This window comes from Oncorhynchus masou, chromosome 23 (genome assembly GCF_036934945.1).
Source record: "Oncorhynchus masou masou isolate Uvic2021 chromosome 23, UVic_Omas_1.1, whole genome shotgun sequence".
Lineage (NCBI taxonomy): Eukaryota > Metazoa > Chordata > Actinopteri > Salmoniformes > Salmonidae > Oncorhynchus > Oncorhynchus masou.
This window is the reverse complement of record NC_088234.1, coordinates 60911552-60935367: the sequence shown is the minus strand read 5'-3', so window position 1 is coordinate 60935367 and position 23816 is coordinate 60911552. Positions and strand designations below refer to the sequence as shown.

The 23816-nt window shown below is 45.5% G+C and overlaps 1 protein-coding gene across 12 annotated transcripts in view; it reads left to right on the top strand.

The window, feature by feature from the left end:
• The window catches only part of LOC135511151 (zinc finger MIZ domain-containing protein 1-like), a 274149-nt gene that overhangs the window by 223830 nt on the left and 26503 nt on the right, over positions 1–23816 (top strand). For 9 of the 12 annotated variants that reach the window (XM_064932731.1, XM_064932728.1, XM_064932729.1 and 6 more), the window contains one exon: positions 3992–4097. In XM_064932731.1, the coding sequence (XP_064788803.1) occupies positions 3992–4097 (106 nt within the window). Of the gene's footprint in view, positions 1–3991; positions 4098–11042; positions 11236–11496; positions 11927–17520; positions 17725–23816 lie in introns of those variants that run through there. The other 3 variants (XM_064932737.1, XM_064932736.1, XM_064932735.1) reach the window with 3 other exon arrangements.

The following is a 23816-nucleotide window of genomic DNA, read 5'->3' as shown; positions in this document are numbered from 1 at the left end:
ATAGTATGGGGTCTGTACCTCCTCTGAGTCCTCTAATAGTATGGGGTCTGTACCTCCTCTGAGTCCTCTAATAGTATGGGGTCTGTACCTCCCCTGAGTCCTCTAATAGTATGGGGTCTGTACCTCCTCTGAGTCCTCTAATAGTATGGGGTCTGTACCTCCCCTGAGTCCTCTAATAGTATGGGGTCTGTACCCCCTCTGAGTCCTCTAATAGTATGGGGTCTGTACCCCCTCTGAGTCCTCTAATAGTATGGGCTCTGTTCATATACAGTGCCTTGCGAAATTATTCGGCCCCCTTGAACTTTGCGACCTTTTGCCACATTTCAGGCTTCAAACATAAAGATATAAAACTGTATTTTTTTGTGAAGAATCAACAACAAGTGGGACACAATCATGAAGTGGAACGACATTTATTGGATATTTCAAACTTTTTTAACAAATCAAATTATTCGGCCCCTTTACTTTCAGTGCAGCAAACTCTCTCCAGACGTTCAGTGAGGATCTCTGAATGATCCAATGTTGACCTAAATGACTAATGATGATAAATACAATCCACCTGTGTGTAATCAAGTCTCAATCATGAAGTGGAACGACATTTATTAGATATTTCAAACTTTTTTAACAAATCAAAAACTGAAAAATTGGGCGTGCAAAATTATTCAGCCCCTTTACTTTCAGTGCAGCAAACTCTCTCCAGAAGTTCATGTCAAACATGGTGGTGGCAGCATCATGGTTTGGGCCTGCTTTTCTTCAGCAGGGACAGGGAAGATGGTTAAAATTGATGGGAAGATGGATGGAGCCAAATACAGGACCATTCTGGAAGAAAACCTGATGGAGTCTGCAAAAGACCTGAGACTGGGACGGAGATTTGTCTTCCAACAAGACAATGATCCAAAACATAAAGCAAAATCTACAATGGAATGGTTCGAAAATAAACATATCCAGGTGTTAGAATGGCCAAGTCAAAGTCCAGACCTGAATCCAATCGAGAATCTGTGGAAAGAACTGAAAACTGCTGTTCACAAATGCTCTCCATCCAACCTCACTGAGCTCGAGCTGTTTTGCAAGGAGGAATGGAAAAAAATGTCAGTCTCTCGATGTGCAAAACTGATAGAGACATACCCCAAGCGACTTACAGCTGTAATCGCAGCAAAAGGTGGCGCTACAAAGTATTAACTTAAGGCGGCTGAATAATTTTGCACGCCCAATTTTTCTGTTTTTGATTTGTTAAAAAAGTTTGAAATATCCAATAAATGTCGTTCCACTTCATGATTGTGTCCCACTTGTTGTTGATTCTTCACAAAAAATACAGTTTTAGATCTTTATGTTTGAAGCCTGAAATGTGGCAAAAGGTCGCAAAGTTCAAGGTGGCCGAATACTTTCGCAAGGCACTGTAACAGTTTCGTGGGCATAAGATAACAGGTTAGTGGGCATAAGATAACAGGTTAGTGGGCATAAGATAACAGTTTAGTGGGTATAAGATAACAGTTTAGTGGGCATAAGATAACAGTTTAGTGGGCATAAGATAACAGGTTAGTGGGTATAAGATAACAGGTTAGTGGGCATAAGATAACAGTTTAGTGGGTATAAGATAACAGGTTAGTGGGCATAAGATAACAGTTTAGTGGGTATAAGATAACAGGTTAGTGGGCATAAGATAACAGTTTTGTGGGCATAAGATAACAGGTTAGTGGGCATAAGATAACAGTTTAGTGGGTATAAGATAACAGTTTAGTGGGCATAAGATAACAGTTTAGTGGGTATAAGATAACAGCTTAGTGGGCATAAGATAACAGTTTAGTGGGCATAAGATAACAGTTTAGTGGGTATAAGATAACAGTTTAGTGGGTATAAGATAACAGTTTAGTGGGCATAAGATAACAGTTTAGTGGGCATAAGATAACAGTTTAGTGGGTATAAGATAACAGTTTAGTGGGCATAAGATAACAGTTTAGTGGGCATAAGATAACAGCTTAGTGGGCATAAGATAACAGTTTAGTGGGCATAAGATAACAGTTTAGTGGGCATAAGATAACAGTTTAGTGGGTATAAGATAACAGTTTAGTGGGCATAAGATAACAGTTTAGTGGGCATAAGATAACAGTTTAGTGGGTATAAGATAACAGTTTCGTGGGCATAAGATAACAGTTTAGTGGGTATAAGATAACAGTTTAGTGGGCATAAGATAACAGTTTAGTGGGCATTAGATAACATTTTAGTGGGTATAAGATAACAGTTTAGTGGGTATAAGATAACAGTTTAGTGGGCGTAAGATAACAGTTTGGAGAGTCAGGGAACTATGTATTGTGCTTTCATGATAAATGCAGACACTAAAATATTGTACTGAAGCTGACTGTAAACTTTTGAAATATGCACATAGAGATATCCAAAAACCAACCTACTTTCCTCTTCTCTGCAGTATACACAGTCTGAGTTCGCAGGAGAGGAGACAAGGCTGTCAATGAGAGAGAAATATATGATATATTTCTATGATATATTTTATATTCCTCAGTACTGATGGTCTGTAGCCCTAAGACTACAGTGAATAGTTCCGTCTGTATAGTTAGGTCTGCTTCCTGCATTCTACTGCCCACGGGGAGAGCGTGTGTGTGTGTGTGCGAGCGCATGCGTGTGTATGCTCGTTTATTCATTCTTGCACATATGCCTATTATTGCTAGTCAAGGGAGTACTGTACTAATATTGATCAATACCCCACTTGGAATGAAATATCAACACCACTTAAATACTGGCCTGTTTCATTGCTGTTGTTAATGATTTTGCATATATTATTTATTCCTGTAGAATCTAGATAGATATATTTCATTGGACTGCTTTAGAAAGTAAAGACTTCTCCAAATTGCCTTTTATATAACTAGTGTCTTCAGAGATATTTCCTGCATAAGTAGAGAGCAGGAAATTGGAGAAGTTGGTCACTAAGGCAACCATGGCTAGCATTTAGAAGTGAGTTTGAAAATGGTACAGTTCCCTTTAGAGTGCACTGAATATGTTCATAAATACTTCCCGAGTTGATAATGCTGTATTGAGTAGGGGAGTGTTCTGGTTACTGCTGGGGACAGCAGAAAGCCTTGCGGTTAGCCAGTAACCAAAAGGTTGCTAGTTCGAATCCCTGAGCCAACAAGTTGAACAAATCTGCCGATGTGCCCTTGTGCAAGGCACTTAACCTATGCCCCAGGGTTGCTGTTGATAATGGCTGACCCTGGCCGTAACCTCACTCTCCGAGGGTGTCTCAGAGTTGGAGTTGGGATATACAAAAAAACACATTTCCAATTCACACATGAGTATAATACACACCTGTACACGTGTGAAATAGTACAACTATTATCACCACCACCATGTTGTTATTATGACTTGATTTTTCTCTTCTGTTCTCACCTCTTTTTTTCCCTTCCCTCCCTTCCTCCATTCAACTCCTCCTCCCTACGCTCTTTCCCTCTCCTCCTCCCTACCCTCCCTCCCTCTCCTCCTCCCTACCCTCCCTGCTCTTTCCCTCTCCTCCTCCCTACCCTCCCTCCCTCTCCTCCTCCCTACCCTCCCTCCCTCTCCTCCTCCCTACCCTCCCTGCTCTTTCCCTCTCCTCCCCCCTACCCTCCCTGCTCTTTCCCTCTCCTCCCCCCTACCCTCCCTGCTCTTTCCCTCTCCTCCTCCCTACCCTCCCTGCTCTTTCCCTCTCCTCCTCCCTACCCTCCCTGCTCTTTCCCTCTCCTCCTCCCTACCCTCCCTGCTCTTTCCCTCTCCTCCTCCCTACCCTCCCTGCTCTTTCCCTCCCACCCTCCCTCACTCCCCTCTCTTTCCCTCCATCCATCCCTCCCTCCCTCCCGCCCTACCACCTCTCTCTCTCTCTCTCTCTCTCTCTCTCTCCCTCCCTTCATCCCTACCTCTCTCCCCCTCCATCCTTACCTCTCCCTCCCCTCTCCCTCCCTCCCCTACCTTCCCTCCCCTCCATCCCATCTCTCTCCCTCCCTCTCTCTAGGTGGTGAGTCGTGTTGCAGCCCAACAAGGCTTTGACCTGGACCTAGGCTACAGGCTGCTGGCTGTTTGTGCTGCTAACAGAGACAAATTCACGCCCAAGTCTGCAGGTAAGAGACACCATCATCACTGACGAAATATTAGGGAACTACAAAGGTCATGTTCATTAGGGCACACAACGGAAAACGAACATGAGCATTTCTTACTGGACAAATCCAGGTAGTCCCGTCCTGTTGCATTTTGTTTTCTTCCGCTTGGTGCCAAATGAACACCACCCAGGTGAAACAGGATTGTAAAATAAATTGTTACCCGTCTCATGATGAGGTGCAGGCTAGGAACATAGGACATAACTACTGTTGAACTCCACTGCGCAATGTTTGAACATTTCCGGAGGCCGTTTTGTGTGTGTTGTTCTCAGTATTAGTTGATAACGTCGATTGTTGTCGCTCGAAGATTGTCTGATCACTTCCTGGTTACAGACATGGGATGCATCCCGAATGACACCCTATGGGCCCTGGTCAAAACCAGCCCACTATATAGGGTGCCTTTTGGAACACAGCCATGGTCATGTTTCAGGGCTTCTGTGGTTTTCTTCATTTCTGTCTTCCGTTGAGAAGAGCTGTCCCGATGATAGGCATTCTCACAGAAACTAGTCAACTCAACCATCTCTGCACATACACACACAGACACACATAGACATTCACACACACAATCACATACACACACATAGACATTCACACACATAGACATTCACACATGTGCGCACACACACACACACACATACATACACACACATATAGACATTCACACACACACACGCATACATACACACGCACAACACACACTACACACTACAGTAATGCTGTTCTCAGACACTTTGACTTTCAAATCCAATTCCTCCGATCCATACCACACTGTATTCCAGAGTGTCCATTTGTCTGAGTGAAATCTGGACAGGCAGGGGCAAGGGAGGGAGTGCGATGGATGGATCGATGGTTGGAGGTAGAGGGGTGTGGAGAAACGCCTGACAAAGCCACACCAGGTCAGAATAAAGATAAAGGGGTGTTTGAAAGAACTTTGAGTAACCATGGTTACCTTGAACGTTTTTGTGGTTCTAATGGAATGGAATTGGCTTGTTTTTTGGGTAAATATTTGGGAGTTTATTTCCAGCATGTTGGAACCAATACACAACAGAATTACTTTTCCCATTTCATCTCTCATTTGCCTCTGTGCTCATCCTTAGAGAGCATTTTCAAAAACAACTGTTTCTCATGTAAGTCATCTAGAAAAAGTACCTTTCCTTTGTGGTTGATCCTCCTGTTAGAAGGAACCCAAACAGACAGACAGACAGACGTTAGTTTATATGGAAAGGCCTGTTCCTTCCCCTGTAACTGTATTGATGGTCAAATGTGATTGTCGTCCTGGGCTCAGGTTGGACTGTGTGGTCTATAGTTAGAATCATCTCAAAGCCTTCTGATCAAATAAAGAGAGTCTGGCCTTGGCCTTGACCTGGGCCCGATGTGTCCCAAATGGCACCCTATTCCCTATGGCCCAGGTCAAAAGAACTGGACTAAGAGAAGATGGTGCCATTTGGGACGCAGACTGAGAATGGGTTTCAGAGGAAGGAAAGCTTAGAACTGATGGAGACAAATGGGAAATATACTGAAGGGAATTATACATGGGAGATAAAGGAAGGGAGAGAGGGAGTGTGTGGATGTGAGTCCCATGTGTGGCAGATGGGACTCAGACTGGTCCCACTCAGCCAGCCAGCATCCATCTTACCTCGGGACGCAAGGACGTCTGTCTGAGGAACCAGACAAGAGGGAAATAGACGCAGTAAAAACACACAGACACTCTTAAGGCGACTATGTGAGGCTGGAAGAGAGGATGCACCAGCCCGACCTGTATGTGTGTGTCTCCGCCCGCATTAAGTGCAGCCCCGGCACACTCCCCTGACAGCCAGGCTGGCAATATAGGGCCCCACATCTGTCACATGAGAGCCCAGACAGAGAGCAAGAGTCTTGGATCAACTCTGGCCGTCTCTGGGGGGGGGGGGGGCAGCCTGGTTCTCCAGCTCGACTCTGTAGGCTGATCAATGACAGGACGGTTATTACAGAAGAGATGTTCAAAGAAATTGTCTGCACACTTATAGGTCAAGTATTAATGCAAATGCCAGATATTTAACATTTTGCAAATGTTAACTTTACCTCTATTTGTAATGGCTGTATTATGCTGCAGGAAACCTAGGGGTCTGCAAGTTTTACCATGCAATACGCTTCAGCAGAGATTGGGATTGCAATTTAAATTGCTTTCAGTGTGCGATTGCCTTATTGTAGCCCACCTAGAAAAAACTAACTAGCAGTCTGAAATGCAAGATCCTCCTACAGTTAACCACTAGCTGGTGCTATGACAGCATCATTATCTGCAGTTAGCCATTAGCTGCTAGCCTCTAGCAGTTGCTGTACCGTGGATTACCTAGCTGTAGCTAGCCTTTAGTCATTGCTGTGGATTACCTATCTGTAGCTAGCCTTTAGTCATTGCTGTGGATTACCTCGCTGTAGCTAGCCTTTAGTCATTGGTGTGGATTACCTATCTGTAGCTAGCCTTTAGTCATTGCTGTGGATTACCTATCTGTAGCTAGACTTTAGTCATTGCTGTGGATTACCTGCAGACTGTGTAGGGTGCGCTTAGCAACGTCCCTGATAATTGTTACAAAGACCAGAGCTAACCCTAATCCCATTCCTCACATCTGACTGACTCATTTGCTAGCTAGCTATAGTTTCCCTCAGACGGGCCTACAAGGGGAAGTGGATAGACCGAAGGCACAGAGCATCATCTAGGTTTCATACAGTGCTGACCAGTGAATATTTAGGGTTACCAAACTGGTTCTTGGTTCCTTTCTGGTGGCAGCAGTCAGTCAATCATTCACCTCTATTATATTTGGTCCACCTTTCCCTGAAGCTGTCTCTGTGACATTCAATAAACACAACAGTGTCCCTCAAAATGACAGCCCCCACAGACATTCTCACCTCTCGCTCGTAATCCTCACTGCTTACACATTTGGGTGTAGAAACATTTCAGACAGCTACTTTTCTGAATTCCTGAGAGGGGCGAGTTTGGAGTTGTTCTTGGGTTCATTTCAAGGTGTGACCGAGGAGGATTGTGTTTTTTAAAATGCTTTATGTCGGACTTCTTTCAACAAGTCTTGGCATAACATGGAGGCTGGTGACTACTAGCCTATTACAGTACAGCACAATGTCAACAGTTGTGAGATTGTTGGTAGAGGTTACTAAAGGTCATAAAAAGATGCAGGATCTTGTTTCTTCTTATTCCCCTTAAATTAAATAAAGAAAACCATACAAATAATACAAAGTTATTGATATTGACAACACTGTTTTGCAAGAGAGTAGTATTTGATTGATATCACTCATTCAGGGATTGAATTTGAATCGACTACATGACCTTATTCACATCGCTACCACAACAAACTGTCTCATGGGTTTAGGGGAAGTAGTAGACTATATGGAGAGATCAGGAGACTGCAAGTATGCAGCCAAAGTTTCAGTTCCTGCATACAGTAGCTTGAGTTTGCAATCTGCAGCCAAGTTAGCAAAGAACAGCAGTGCTACATATTGCTACTTTCTTTTACCCTCTAACAAATGTGACACTACTCAGAGATATATCTACACATACAGCTGAGTGACTGTATAAAGCACTGAAGTGAGAGAGAGCAGAGCTCTCCTCCGGTTTCTCTCTCTACTGCTTGTCACAAATATATCACCGTCGTCTCTACGCTGGCTGCCATATTGGGGTCTGATTTCGCTCAGTTTTGTGTCAGCACTGAACCACTGACACACTAGTGAAATAGAGGGTTGGGAAAATATATAACTTGGGACAAGGGAGAGACTGTTGTCCAAGGGTGTAACTCTCCTAGAGAGGTAGAGCGAGAGTGTACATGAACTTGGTTGTGAAATAGGGGGAAAGGGAGAGAGATTTAGCTGGTTTGGAGTGGAAAGGGAGAAGAGTGTTAGGAAGTTGGAACGGGACAGAGAGAGAGTTGGCCAGGGTTCTGTGTTAGTTGGGAGAGTCCCTTCACTCACGTCCCCCTCTCTGGTCTCAGACGTAAAGAATGTTAGGCAGGCCAGGCAGGGCTGTGGAATGCTGACAGCACTGAGTAAATCAACATAGCATGTTCACTGGGCAATCTGCTGTCGCACGTCAGGGAAGGCAACCAATCCAGCCTGTCATCAGTGGCAGATCGCGTCCAGTGTGAGGCAGGCAGTAACTCACACACAACACACATTCTGTGTAAACGCACACAAATTCACTATATATACAAAGGCATGTGGACACCCCTTCAAATTAGTGGATTTAGCTATTTCAGCCAGACCCGTTACTGACAGGTGTATAAAATCACACATAAAAATCATCTGTCCTCGGTTACAATACTCACTACCGAGTTCCAAACTGCCTCTGGAAGCAACATCAGCACAAGAACTGTTCGTTGGGAGCTTCATGAAATGGGTTTCCATGGCCGAGCCGCCGCACACAAGCCTAAGATCACCATGCGCAATGCCAAGCGTGGCCTGGAGTGATGTTAAGCTTTCCTCCATTGGACTCTTTAGTGGTGGAAACACGTTCTCTAGAGTGATGAATCACGCTTCACCATCTGGCAGTACGACGGACGAATATGGGTTTTGTGGATTCCAGGAGAACGCTACCTTCCCCAATGCACAGTGCTAACTGTAACGTTTGGTGGAGGAGGATTAATGGTCTGGAGCTGTTTTTCATAGTTCGGGACACTACAGCATACGATGACATTCTAGAATGACATTCTGTTCCTTCCAACTTTGTGGAAACATTTTGGGGAAGGCCCTTTCCTGTTTCAGCATGACAATGCCCCTGTACACAAAGTGAGGTCCATACAGAAATGCTTTGGCGGGATCAGTGTGGACGAACTGACCAAAACCCCAGCGAACACCTTTGGGATGAATTGGAACGCAGACTGTGAGCCAGGCCTAATCGCCCGCTCTTTTGGCAGAATGGAAGCAAGTCCCTGCAGCAATGTTCCAACATCTAGTGGAAAGCCTTCCCAGAAGAGTGAGTATGTTATAGCAGCAAAGGGGGACCAACTCCATATTAATGCCCATGATTCTGGAATGAGATGTTCAACGGGCAGTTGTCCACATACTTTTGGTCAGGTAGTGTATGTAGACACATGCTCATGTACGTACACAGACACACTCTCTCTATCTCTCTCTTCCTCTCTCTATCTCATCCTCTCTCCCTCTTTAGCTCTGTCTTTCAGACACTCACCCTTTCTCTACCCCCCACTCTGTAAGTGATCTTTTCCCTGTAGCTGTGTAAGGCAAACTGGTAGTGTCTCCTTTGTTACTGACCCAATCAACCTTCTAGACTATTTAATTACTGCTGAGCCAGAGAGAGAGAGGTGAGGGAGAGAGAGAGAGGTGGGGGAGAGAGAGAGAGGTGGGGGAGAGAGAGAGTGGTGGGGGGGAGAGAGAGAGAGGTGTGGGGGGAGAGAGAGAGGTGTGGGGGGAGAGAGAGAGAGGTGGGGGAAAGAGAGAGAGTGGTGGGGGGGGAGAGAGAGAGAGTGGTGGGGGGAGAGAGAGAGTGGTGGGGGGGGAGAGAGAGAGTGGTGGGGGAGAGAGAGAGAGTGGTGGGGGGGGAGAGAGAGAGGTGGGTGGGGAGAGAGAGATGGGGGGGAGAGAGAGGTGGGGGGGAGAGAGAGGTGGGGGGGGAGAGAGAGAGGTGGGGGAGAGAGAGGTGGGGGGGGGGGAGAGAGAGAGGTGGGGGGGAGAGGTGGGGGAGAGAGGGGGGGGAGAGAGAGGGAGAGGGAGAGAGAGGTGGGGGAGAGGGAGAGAGAGTTGGGGGAGAGGGAAAGAGAGGTGAGGGAGAGAGAGGTGGGGGGAGAGAGAGAGAGAGGTGGGGGGAGAGAGAGAGAGGTGGGGGAGAGAGAGAGAGAGGTGGGGGAGAGGGAGAGAGAGGTGGGGGAGAGGGAGAAAGAGGTGGGGGAGAGGGAGAGAGAGGTGGGGGAGAGGGAAAGAGAGGTGGGGGAGAGGGAAAGAGAGGTGGGGGAGAGGGAAAGAGAGGTGGGGGAGAGGGAGAGAGAGGTAGGGGAGAGGGAAAGAGAGGTGGGGGAGAGGGAAAGAGAGGTGGGGGAGAGGGAGAGAGAGGTAGGGGGAGAGCATTCCTGCCACTGCATTATTAACCAGATGCTGCTATACAACTATATATAGTGTACATGTGGGTCTGTAAGAGGTCTCCTCTGACACTAAGCTTTGCTCCTTAGATGTTGATGATGAAATCTCTTTGCAACATAAAAGTACTGTTAACTTTTCAAACTAGTAAAACCCCTGAAACAGATGTGTACGGAGGAAAATACATATTTAATGTGATTATGATGTTCTAATTTTTAACATTAGGTGATTCATTGGTAAAAAGTAATTTAGCTGAACTCCTGTAGAACAGTGCGGACCTGGTTGGTCTCTCTTTTGTGGAGGAAACGTGCAAAGAGGTGATATTACAGCGTTTACTCCTTCAGTGCAGAACTTGCACTTTTCACACAGTACTTTACAGTGAAATGCTGCATCAGACCTCCGTGTGTCAATGATGGTGTTCTGTAGACCTGCTTGCAATCTCTCTCTCTCTCCTCTCTCTCTCCCATCACTCCCCCCCTCTCTCTATCCTCTCTCTGTCTCCTCATCCCTCTCTCTCTATCTCTCTCTCTCCCCTCTCTCTATCTCCCCCTTCTCTCCCCTCTCTCTCTCTCTTTCTCTCTCCCTCCCTCCCTCTCTATCTTTCTCTCTATCTCTCTCCCCACTCTCTCTCTCTCTCTTCTCTCTCTCTCTCTCTCTCTCTCTCCCCTCTATCTTTCTTTCTCTCTGTCTCTGATGTGCTGGCCTTTGGCCAGGGAACAGTCTGTCTAGCATGTTGTGTCCCACCCACATCTGCAAGTCAGTAATGTGAGCCGGCTGCATTTTCTTCTCCTTCACCCTCTAGGTGTGTGTGTGTGTGTGTGTGTGTGTGTGTGTGTGTGTGTGTGTGTGTGTGTGTGTGTGTGTGTGTGTGTGTGTGTGTGTGTGTGTGTGTGTGAGAGAGATAGAGAGTGTGTGTGTCTATACTTATATACGTGCCTGTTCGTGTGTGTGATGGGAGCTTCAGGGGGCAGTGCAATGATCACTAGCGAATAAAAACAGGAGGCATCAATAACAGCACCACACAACATAGGTGAGGAGGAGTTGTGTATCTCTCTCTCTCTTTCCCCTCTCCCTCTCTTTTGTTCCTCTCTCTCTCTCTCCCTCTCTTTCCCCTCTCCCTCTCTCTCTCCCTCTCTTTCCCCTCTCCCTCTCTCTTCCCCCTCCCTCTCTCTCTCTCTCTCTCTCTCTCTCTCTCTCTCTCTCTTTCCCCTCTCTCTCTCTCCCTCTCTTTCCCCTCTCTCTCTCTCTCTCTCCCTCTCTTTCCCCCCCTCTCTCTCTCTCTCTCTCTCTCTCTCTCGCTCCCTCTCTCTTTCCCCTCTCCCTCTCTCCCTGCATCCTGTCATCTGTGGAGTGAGTTGGAGCTGATAGCAGGTACAGCTGGAGGCTGTAACCCATTATTACTGAGCGATCTCTCTGATTGGCTGAGCCGACGAGACCGGGAGACAGCTTCTGAATAATAGACGAGCATTGTGCCGACACTGGACAGGAAATAGAGAGAGAACCAGAGAGAGAGAGAGCGTGCGCGTGCGCATGAGAGAGAGTGAGACAGAGAGATCAACAACAGAGTGAAAGATAAAAGTAAGGGCAGAGGAAAGAGATGAAAGAAGGAATAAGTGAAACCGTTGCCACTGGTCTAGTGTTGTTCTGACATCAGAGCTTTCTCTCTCTCTGTGCTGTGTGGGAAATGACATGAGACACATTGAGACTTTGCTTGACTCTGGGTAAGTCTGAGAGCAGTGTGTGTGCGCCTGCGTGTGTGAATACTCTGACTTGAATTATAAATATTAGGCATTTTAGGTGTGCGGAAAAAATAAAGTTTTATAGTATGTGAAATTTTACAAATTGAGTGTGTGTCAAATGCCAGATGTCAGACTCATTTCAGCTTTTTTTATTGGAATTCTCTGCACACTATTGAGGGAAATGATCGTCTTCCGAGACCCACGTGTGTCTGAAAACCGCTTATAACCAGCTGAGGGGATGCACTGAACCAAAGTGAATGAATGGAGTGTGTGTGTGTGGGCACTGTATCTGGGTTGAGCTGTCTGCTTGAAGAAGGTATTTGTATGTTTGCATGTTTCGGTGACGTCTGTGGTTGCAAGTGTGCATGTGGGATTGTGTGTTAGACAATCCCAGTCTGATATAAGTAGGGTCCCCTGCTATTGCTCATGATATAATGAGTGTTTTGAGTCTGAGAGCATAAATATAATTAGTCTGACTAGAATGGATGGATTCATTGATTAGAAACTTTGGAATTAGAATTTCTTCTCTCCACGTTTTAAAACTCATCAATGTGTGCTTCCACTATTTAAATGCAACAGTGTAATATCCTAAAGCACTACAAAATGAGTGTGATTCATTATATAAGATTATGAGAAATGTAGTACATTTTCTGTTCTAGTGGGTGGATATATACAGTACCAGTCAAAAGTTTAGACACACCTACTCATTCCAGGATTTTTCTTTATTTGTACTTTTTCTACATTGTAGAATAATAGTGAAGACATCAAAACCATGAAATAACACATATGGAATCATGTAGTAACCAAACATGTTTAAGTATAAAATAGATTTTGATTTGTTTGAGATTCTTCAAAGTAGCCACCCTTTGCGTTGATGACAGCTTTGCACACTCTTCACATTCTCCCAACCAGCTTCATGAATGCATTTCATTTACCATGTGTGCCTTCAGTCGTGTTGTGACATGGTAGGGGTAGTATACAGAAGATAGCCATATTTGGTAAAAGACCAAGTCCATATTATGGCAAGAACAGCTCAAATAAGCAAAAATAAACGACAGTCCATCATTACTTTAAGACATGAAGGTCCGTCAATACGGAAAAATGTCAAGAACTTTGGAAGTTTCTTCAAGTGCAGTCGCAAAAACCATCAAGCGCTATGATGAAACTGGCTCTCATGAAGACCACCACAGGAAGACCCAGAGTTGCCTCTGTGCTGCAGAGGATATGTTCATCAGAGTTACTGCCTCAGAAATTGCAGCCCAAATAAATGCTTCACAGAGTTCAAGTAACAGTCACGTCTCAACATCAACTGTTCAGAGGAGACTACGTGAATCAGGCCTTCATGGTCAAATTGCTGCAAAGAAACCACTACTAAAGCACACCAATAAGAAGAAGAGACTTGCTTTGGCCAAGAAACACGAGCAATGGACATTAGACCGGTAGAAATCTGTCCTTTGGTCTGATGAGTCCAAATTAGAGATTTTTTTTCCAACTGCTGTGTCTTTGTGAGATGCAGAGTAGATGAACGGATGAGCTCCGCATGTGTGGTTCCCACCGTGAAGCATGGGGGAGGAGGTGTGCTTTGCTGGTGACACTGCCTATGATTTATTTAGAATTCAAGGCACACTTAACCAGCATGGCTACCACAGCATTCTGCAGCGATACACCATCCCATCTGGTTTGCGTTTAGTGGGACTATCATTTGTTTCTCAAAAGGACAATGACCCAACACACCTCCAGGCTGCGTAAGGACTATTTGACCAAGAAGGAGAGTGATTGAGTGCTGCATCAGATGAACTGGCCTCCACAATCGCCCAATCTCAACCAAATTAAGATGGTTTGGGATGAGTTGGACAGCAGAGTGAAGGAAAAGAGGCCAACAAGTGCTCAGCATATGTGGGAACTCCTTCAAGACATTTGGAAAAGCATTCCAGGTGAAGCTGGTTGTGAGAGTTTGCCTAGATTGTGCAAAGCTGTAATCAAGGCAAAGGGTGGCTACTTTCAAGAATCTAAAATATGTTTTGATTTGTTTAACACTTTTTTGGTTACTACATGATTCCATATTTGTTATTTCATAGTTGTGATGTCTTAACTATTATTCTACAATGTAGAAAATAGTACAAAGAAAAACCCTTGAATGAGTAGGTGTGTCCAAACTTTGGACTGGTACTGTATGTCTGAGAGCGTGACTAGAGCCTAGCAGCACTGCACAGGACAGGCGTTAGACATCAGCTGACAAGGGCTTGACCTGCTTGGGCCACAGTTTGACACACACACACGCACACACACAGGCACACACACTTGGGCCACAGTTTGACTCACTGACCTGAGCTCTGCATCAGAGAGACTGTCTACCCATTCAGTAAGATTGTGTAGTACTGAGAGGACAGTGCCTGCACAACTAGTAAGATTGTGTACTGGGAGGACAGTAAGGTTGTGTACTGGGAGGACAGTAAGGTTGTGTACTGGGAGGACAGTGGGTGATTCAGTAAGACAGGGTGTAGTTCCCAGTGAACACTGTTGATCTGTTGAGCTGCACCGTGTCTGTTTCCTGTATATCTAATGTGCTCAAACCACTGGCAGTAGCCTCAGAGCTTTTGTGTGTGTGTGTGTGTGTGTGTGTGTGTGTGTGTGTGTGTGTGTGTGTGTGTGTGTGTGTGTGTGTGCGCCATTTCCTCTTCTGTAAGAAGCCTAGGACACTGACTCAGAGCCTCAGAGCTTTTGTGTGTGTGTGTGTGTGTGTGTGTGTGTGTGTGTGTGTGTGTGTGTGTGTGTGTGTGTGTGTGTGCGCCATTTCCTCTTCTGTAAGAAGCCTAGGACACTGACTTAAAGTCCCAATGCAGATGATTTATGTCAATATAAAATCCTTTCTGTGTAAAGAATAAGTACCTTTCTGTGATTGTTTCTAATCAAAATGGTAAAAAAGAAAAAATACAAAATTGGCTTCTTATTGAAGAGAAATTTCTCAAGCAAGAATTTTGCTAGGACGGTCTAGGATTGGTCTGAGTGGGAGGGGCAAACAGGAATTTTGCTAGGACGGTCTAGGATTGGTCTGAGTGGGAGGGGCAAACAGGAATTTTGCTAGGACGGTCTAGGATTGGTCTGAGTGGGAGGGGCAAACAGGAATTTTGCTAGGACGGTCTAGGATTGGTCTGAGTGGGAGGGACAAACAGGAATTTTGCTAGGACGGTCTAGGATTGGTCTGAGTGGGAGGGGCAAACAGGAATTTTGCTACGACGGTCTAGGATTGGTCTGAGTGGGAGGGACAAACAGGAATTTTGCTAGGACGGTCTAGGATTGGTCTGAGTGGGAGGGACAAACAGGAATTTTGCTAGGACGGTCTAGGATTGGTCTGAGTGGGAGGGACAAACAGGAATTTGGAACTCTCTTTCTTATTCTTATTTATTATTTCAACTTATTTACCGCCTGGTACCCACCAAAACAGGCAACAATTTCAGGATGGTCTTTTCATCATTTGTACAATTTAACATTATTATTCCAACATCACAGTGTGGAAATACACTCAGTGGCCAGTTTATTAGGTACACCACGACAACGGATCGCTCCTACAGACAGTGAGTCACGTGGCCGTGGCTTGCTATATAAGACAGGCATTCAGTTACTGTTTGATTGGATGTTAGAATTGGAAAAAGAAGTGACCTAAGCGACTTTGAGTGTGGTATGATTGTCGGTTTCAGCCATGCGGGATCCAGTATCTCAGAACCCCCCCCCCTTTCGACCTTCCACGCATGAGAGTGTCTAGGGATTACCGAGAATGGTGAGACAAACAAAACACACCCAGTCAGCGTCAGTCCTATGGGCGAAAACATTGATGAGAGGTCGAAGGAGAATGGCAAGAATCATGCAAGCTAACAGGCGGGCCACAAACAGACAACGGTGTCCAGACAACGGTGTCCAGACAACGGTGTCCAGACAACGGTGTCCACACCTATCAGCTAAAATCAAGAAGAAGTGGCTCCAGTGAAAACGCGATCACCAACACTGGACAACTGAGGAGTAGAAAAACAGTCCAATGAATTGTGGTTGGACACATCCTGTCTGGTACAGGTTGGTGGTGTACTGTTGTCTGGATTTGGACACATCCTGTCTGGTACAGGCTGGTGGTGTACTGTTGTCTGGATTTGGACACATCCTGTCTGGTACAGGTTGGTGGTGTACTGGTGTCTGGATTTGGACACATCCTGTCTGGTACAGGCTGGTGGTGTACTGTTGTCTGGATTTGGACACATCCTGTCTGGTACAGGCTGGTGGTGTACTGGTGTCTGGATTTGGACACATCCTGTCTGGTACAGGTTGGTGGTGTACTGTTGTCTGGATTTGGACACATCCTGTCTGGTACAGGTTGGTGGTGTACTGTTGTCTGGATTTGGACACATCCTGTCTGGTATAGGTTGGTGGTGTACTGTTGTCTGGATTTGGACACATCCTGTCTGGTACAGGATGGTGGTGTACTGTTGTCTGGATTTGGACACATCCTGTCTGGTACAGGATGGTGGTGTACTGTTGTCTGGATTTGGACACATCCTGTCTGGTACAGGCTGGTGGTGTACTGGTGTATGGATTTGGACACATCCTGTCTGGTACAGGTTGGTGGTGTACTGGTGTATGGATTTGGACACATCCTGTCTGGTACAGGTTGGTGGTGTACTGGTGTATGGATTTGGACACATCCTGTCTGGTACAGGTTGGTGGTGTACTGTTGTCTGGATTTGGACACATCCTGTCTGGTACAGGTTGGTGGTGTACTGTTGTCTGGATTTGGACACATCCTGTCTGGTACAGGTTGGTGGTGTACTTTTGTCTGGATTTGGACACATCCTGTCTGGTACAGGTTGGTGGTGTACTTTTGTCTGGATTTGGACACATCCTGTCTGGTACAGGTTGGTGGGGAATGTTTTTCTGGCACACGTTAGGTCCCTTGATACCAATTGAGCAACGAATGGTACTAAATGTGAGTACCTAATAAACTGGTATTGTATAAATAAAACACAGGAAAATCCTATTTTGGACGAGCCTCAGGATAGTGTAAATCCTATCCATGTAATGTGTTCTAACCACTGAAACCTCCAGTTGTTGTGCGTCAGTATGTTGGTGTTTGTATGTGTATGTTTTATTTTGTATTGTTTGAAAAAAAAATATTCTATTTAAAAAAGAATCCTTACAGTATAAGTGTGTGTGAGTGCGTGCGAGCAAGTGTGTGGTTGAGAAAGCGTGCGTGCGTGAGCACACTACGCTAGGCTGCATTGTAATCTGGAAACTAGTATGATTTATCCTATCTCTATACCCTCTCAAGAGCATTGAAGTCAACCACAATAAGTCGTGTTGTGCAGGAGTTCTTTTTCTTTTTCTACATAGTGCATCATCCACCATGACTCTCCCTCTCTGCAGCTCTTTTTGGGGTCAGGTATTCACGGCAAAATGCATATTATGATCTGGAGATGTGAAGTCTACTGACCCTGTGGGGCGGAAGGAAAGGGTCTTTGCGAGGGATTGGCATGAGCCCAGGTTTTTTGCCAAAGCGGGCCTAATTTAGTTTTTGTTTTGTGTGTGTTTTCTTTGAGCCTCGATTATTTGTGGGTTTGGTGCTGTGGGCACATACACAGGGAGACAAGACACATAAATTGCAGACTGCACCTTTAACTTGACTGTTGCTGCTGCATTTTGTGTTTTGTTCGTGATTAACCCCTCCCTCCCCAGTAAAATGTGTAATTTGAACCCTACAGAAACCAACACCTGCAGGAGATGTCAGAGTGACTCAGGTAGTTAACCTCCCTCCCTCCATCCCTCACTCCCTCCATCCTTCTCTGGCTCCAGCATCTGACCGTTTGTCATTACGCTCATCCCTACATCACCACCTCTCCATCTGAATGTTCGTATGACCACAGAGGCCAAATCAAACTCGCACTGTGAGAAAACCTGAACAGTTGCGTTTCAGTAAACAAATAAAAACAGACCGTTTATAAAATAATGTGATTATTTACCCTGAGCCGGTTTTTCCCCAGCAGTGCGCTTTTGATTGAATCTGCCTCAAGAGTCTTGGAGAGAGATTATAAACCCATTGGATGTGCTTCTGGTTGGGCAGAGGCTAGCGGAGTGGAGTGGAGGGGGGGATCATTGGCTGGGAAGGATATCATTGGCTGCTAAATGGGTTCCATTACGGTTTTGCAGAAGCATGACTTTGAATGCATCCCAAATGGCACCCTATTCCCTATATTTAGGGAATGATCTAGGGAATAGGGTGCCATTTGAGGTACACACTTTTGATTTCAGGAGGATTTGATATCCTCTCTCCATATTCTGCATACGTTATTCTCCCCACATAACACAGCATACTGTCTGGAGCTTGTATAGATAGACCTTATGATTTTATAGAAATATATATTTTTTGTCTCGTGTCACACATTGTATGTGTATCGGCGTCCAATGTGCGGTTTTCATGTTCTGAGGACGTGTACTGTCTCTTATATGTGTACAGTGTGTACTACCTCGATCTGTAATGTGTGTGAGCTGGTCTGCATGTGTTTCTGTATCAGAGTAATGTGGGCTGCACAGTCAAACAGTCCTTTAGGCTAGTCTGTGACGTCACTGCTTACCACATTCATCCAAACTGTATGTTCAGTGGAAATGTGTGGTCTGGTCTTTTAAACTTGCTGTTTATTATGTAGAAGTGCTGCAATATCGCAGTGTCAACAACAGAGAAAGATACACTACTTGTGGACACCTGCTCGTTGAACATCTCATTCCAAAGTCATGGGCATTAATATGGAAATGGTCCCCCCTTTGCTGCTATATCAGACTCACTATTCTGGGAAGGCTTTCCACTAGATGTTGGAAGATTGCTGCTGGGACTTGCTTCCATTCAGACACAAGAGCATTAGTGAGGTTGGGCACTGATGTTGGGCAATTAGGCCTGGCTCACAGTCTGCGTTCCAATTCATCCCAAAGGTGTTCAGTGGGGTTGAGGTCAGGGCTCTGTTCAGGCCAGTCAAGTTCTTACACACTGATCTCAACAAACCATTTCTGTATCGACCTGGCTTTGTGTACAGGGGCGTTGTCATGTTGAAACAGGAAATGACCTTCCCCAAACTGCTGCCACAAAGTTGGAAGCACAGATGTAATTGTATGCTGTAGTGTTAAGATTTTCCTTCACTGGGGCCTAGCCCAAACCATGAAAAACAGCCCCAGACCATTATTCCTTCTCCACCAAACTTTACAGCTGCATTTGGGCAGGTAGCGTTCTCCTGGGCATCCCCAGACTAGTCCGTCATACTGGCAGATGGTGAAGTGTGATTCATCACTCCAGAGAAGGCAAGCTTTACACCACTCCAGCCGACTCTTGGCATTGCCCATGGTGATCTTAGGCTTGTGTGCAGCTACTCGGCCATGGAAACCCATTTCATAAATCTCCCGACGAACAGTTCTTGTGCTAACGTTGCTTCCAGAGACAGTTTGGAACTCATTAGTGAGTGTTGCAAACAAGGACATACAATTGTTATGTTCTACGCACTTCAGCAGTTGGCGGCCCCGTTCTGTGAGCTTGTGGGGCCTATTACTTCGTGGCTGAGCCATCCACTTCACAATAGCAGCACTTACAGTTGACCAGGACAGCTCTAACAGGGCAGACATTTTACGAACTGACTTATTGGAAAGGTGGTATCCTATGACGGTGCCATGTTGCGGCCATTCTACTGTCAATGTTTGTCTATGGAGATTGCATGGCTGTGTGCACTTGTCACCAACGGTGTGGCTGAAATAGCAGAATCCAGTCATTTGAAGGGGTGTCCACATACTTTTGTCGTGACTGTACCTTTCAGTGTGGAAGAGGAGATTCCCTGGAGACAGTCTCACCTCCACTAGCTAAAACATCTGAGTCATCCAGCCTGTGTGAACTGCAGGAACTGTAACCCGGGAAACAGGCTGCTGTGCCCCCATTAACTAATGATAGAGGGCAAGTCCTCATGTACAAGGAAACTCCCAATACTAATTACTGTAGAGCTGAGAGAGAGAGAGAGCGTTATGGAGGGAGAGCGTTATGGAGAGTGAGAGAAGGAGAGACTAGCAGATTACTTCATCCCTGCTATTACTACTACTATACTATTGTTGCTACTACTCCTGCTACTACCTCTACCACTACTTCTACTACTACCACAACTACTACTACTGCTACTACTACTACTACTACTCCTGCTACTACCTCTACCACTACTTCTACTACTACCACTACTACTGCTACTATTGCTGCCACTACCTCCACCACTACTGCTGCTACTACTACCACAACTGCTGCTACTACTACCACTACTACTACTACTACCACTACTGCTGTACTACCACCACAACTGCTGCTACTACTACCACCACTACTGCTGCTACTACTACCACTACTGCTGCTACTACTACCAAATCAAAATCAAATGTATTTATATAGCCCTTCGTACATCAGCTGATATCTCAAAGTGCTATACAGAAACCCAGCCTAAAACCCCAAACAGCAAGCAATGAAGGTGTTGAAGCACATTGGCTAGGAAAAACTCCATAGAAAGGCCAAATCCTAGGAAGAAACCTAGAGAGGAACCAGGCTATGAAGGGTGGCCAGTCCTCTTCTGTCTGTGCCGGTTGGAGATTATAACAGAACATGGCCAAGATGTTCAAATGTTCATAAATGACCAGCATGGTCAAATAGTAGGTCTGGGACAGGTAGCACGTCCGGTGAACAGGTCAGGATTCCATAGCCGCAGGCAGAACAGTTGAAACTGGAGCAGCAGCACGGCCAGGTGGACTAGGGACAGCAAGGAGTCATCATGCCATGTAGTCCTGAGGCATGGTCCTAGGGCTCAGGTCTTCCGAGAGGGAGAGAGAAAGAGAGAATTAGAGAGAGCATACTTAAATTTACACAGGACACCGGATAAGACAGGAGAAGTATTCCATATATAACAAACTGACCCTAGCCCCTCGACACAAACTACTGAAGCACAAATACTGGAGGCTGAGACAGGAGGGGTCAGGAGACACTGTGGCCCCATCCGATGATACCCCCGGACAGGGCCAAACAGGAAGGATATAACCCCACCCACTTTGCCAAAGCACAGCCCCCACACTACTAGAAGGATATCTTCAACCACCAACTTACCATCCTGAGACCAGGCCGAGTATAGCCCACAAAGATCTCCGCCACGGCACAACCCAAGGGGGTGCGCCAACCCAGACAGGAAGATCACATCAGTGACTCAACCCACTCAAGTGACGCACCACTCCTAGGGACGGCATGAAAGAGCACCAGTAAGCCAGTGACTCAGCCCCTGTAATAGGGTTAGACCCAGTGGAAAGAGGGGAACCGACCAGGCAGAGACAGCAAGGGCGGTTTGTTGCTCCAAAGCCTTTCCGTTCACCACCACCACTACTACTACCACTACTGCTGCTACTACTACAACTACTACTACCACTTCTACTGCTACTACTGCTGCTGCTACTACTACCTCTACTACTGCTACTACTAACACTACTGCTGCTACTACTGCTGCTACTACTACTACTACTACTGCTACTACTACTACAACTACTACTGCTACAGCTGCTACTACTACCACTACTACTGCTACTACTACCACTACTGCTGCTACTACTACCACTACTACTGCTACTACTACCACTACTACTGCTACTACTACCACTACTACTACTACTACAACTACTACTGCTACTACTGCTGCTACTACTACTACTGCTACTACTACTACAACTACTACTGCTACAGCTGCTACTATTACCACTGCTACTACTACTACAACTACTACTGCTACTACTACTACAACTACTACTGCTACTACTACTACCACTACTGCTGCTACTACTAACACTACTGCTGCTACTACTACAACTACTACTGCTACTACTGCTGCTACTACTACAACTACTACTGCTTCTACTACTACAACTACTACTGCTACAGCTGCTACTACTACTACATCTGCTGCTACTACTACATCTGCTGCTACTACTACTACCACTACTGCTGCTACTACTACCACTACTGCTGCTTCTACTACCACTACTGCTGCTACTACTACTACTTCTACTGCTGCTACTACTACAACTACTACTACTACCACTTCTCCTGCTACTACTACTACTGCTGCTACTACTACAACTACTACTTCTACCACTTCTACTGCTACTACTACTACCACTACTACAACTACTACTGCTGCTACTACTACTACTACTACAACTACTACTGCTGCTACTACTATTACTACAACTACTACTGCTGCTACTACTGCTGCTGCTACTACTATACTGCTGCTACTACTACTACTACCACTTCTACTGCTGCTACTACTACTACCACTACTGCTGCTACTACTACAACTACTACTTCTACCACTTCTACTGCTACTACTACTACCACTTCTACTACTACTACCACTTCTACTGCTCCTACTACAACTACTACTACTACCACTTCTACTGCTACTACTACTACTGCTGCTACTACTACTACCACTACTGCTGCTACTACTACAACTACTACTTCTACCACTTCTACTGCTACTACTACTACCACTTCTACTACTACTACCACTTCTACTGCTCCTACTACAACTACTACTACTACCACTTCTACTGCTACTACTACTACTGCTGCTACTACTACTACCACTACTGCTGCTACTACTACCGCTGCTACTACTACAACTACTACTACTACCACTTCTACTGCTACTGCTACTGCTGCTACTACTACTACCACTTCTACTGCTACTACTACTACTGCTGCTACTACTACCACTACTGCTGCTACTACTACAACTACTACTTCTACCACTTCTACTGCTACTACTACTACTACTACTACTACTACTACTACTACCACTACTACAACTACTACTGCTGCTACTACTACGACTACTGCTGCTACTACTACTACTGCTACTACTGCTGCTGCTACTAATACTGCTGCTGCAACTACTACTGCTGCTACTACTACTGTACTGCTGCTACTACTACTTCTACTGCTGCTCCTACTACAACTACTACTACCACTTCTACTACTACTACTGCTGCTACTACTACAACTACTACTTCTACCACTTATACTGCTACTACTACTACCACTACTACAACTACTACTGCTGCTACTACAACAACTACTACTTCTACCACTTCTACTGCTACTACTACTGCTGCTACTACTACTACTACCACTACTGCTGCTACTACTACAACTACTACTTCTACTACTACTACCACTACTACAGCTACTACTGCTGCTATTACTACCACTACTACAACTACTACTGCTGCTGCTACTACTATACTGCTGCTACTACTACTACTACCACTTCTACTGCTGCTACTACCACTACTGCTACTACTACTACTACTACTACCACTACTACAACTACTACGTATACTGCTGCTACTACTACTACCACTACTGCTGCTACTACTACTACTACTACTATACTGCTGCTACTACTGCTGCTGCTACTAATACTGCTGCTGCTACTACTACTATTACTGCTGCTACTACCACCACTACTGCTACTACTACTATTGCTATTACTGCTGCTGCTACGATCACCACTACTACTACTACAACAGCTGCTGCTGCTACTACTACTGCTGCTGCTACTACTGCTGCTGCTACTACTACTACCGCTACTACCACCACTACTACTACTACCACTACTACAACTGCTGCTGCTGCTACTACTACTACTACTGCTGCTGCTACTACTGCTGCTGCTACTACTACTGCCACTACTACCACCACTACTACTACTACAACTACTGCTGCTACTACTACTACTACTGCTGCTACTACTACTACTGCTACTACTATACTGCT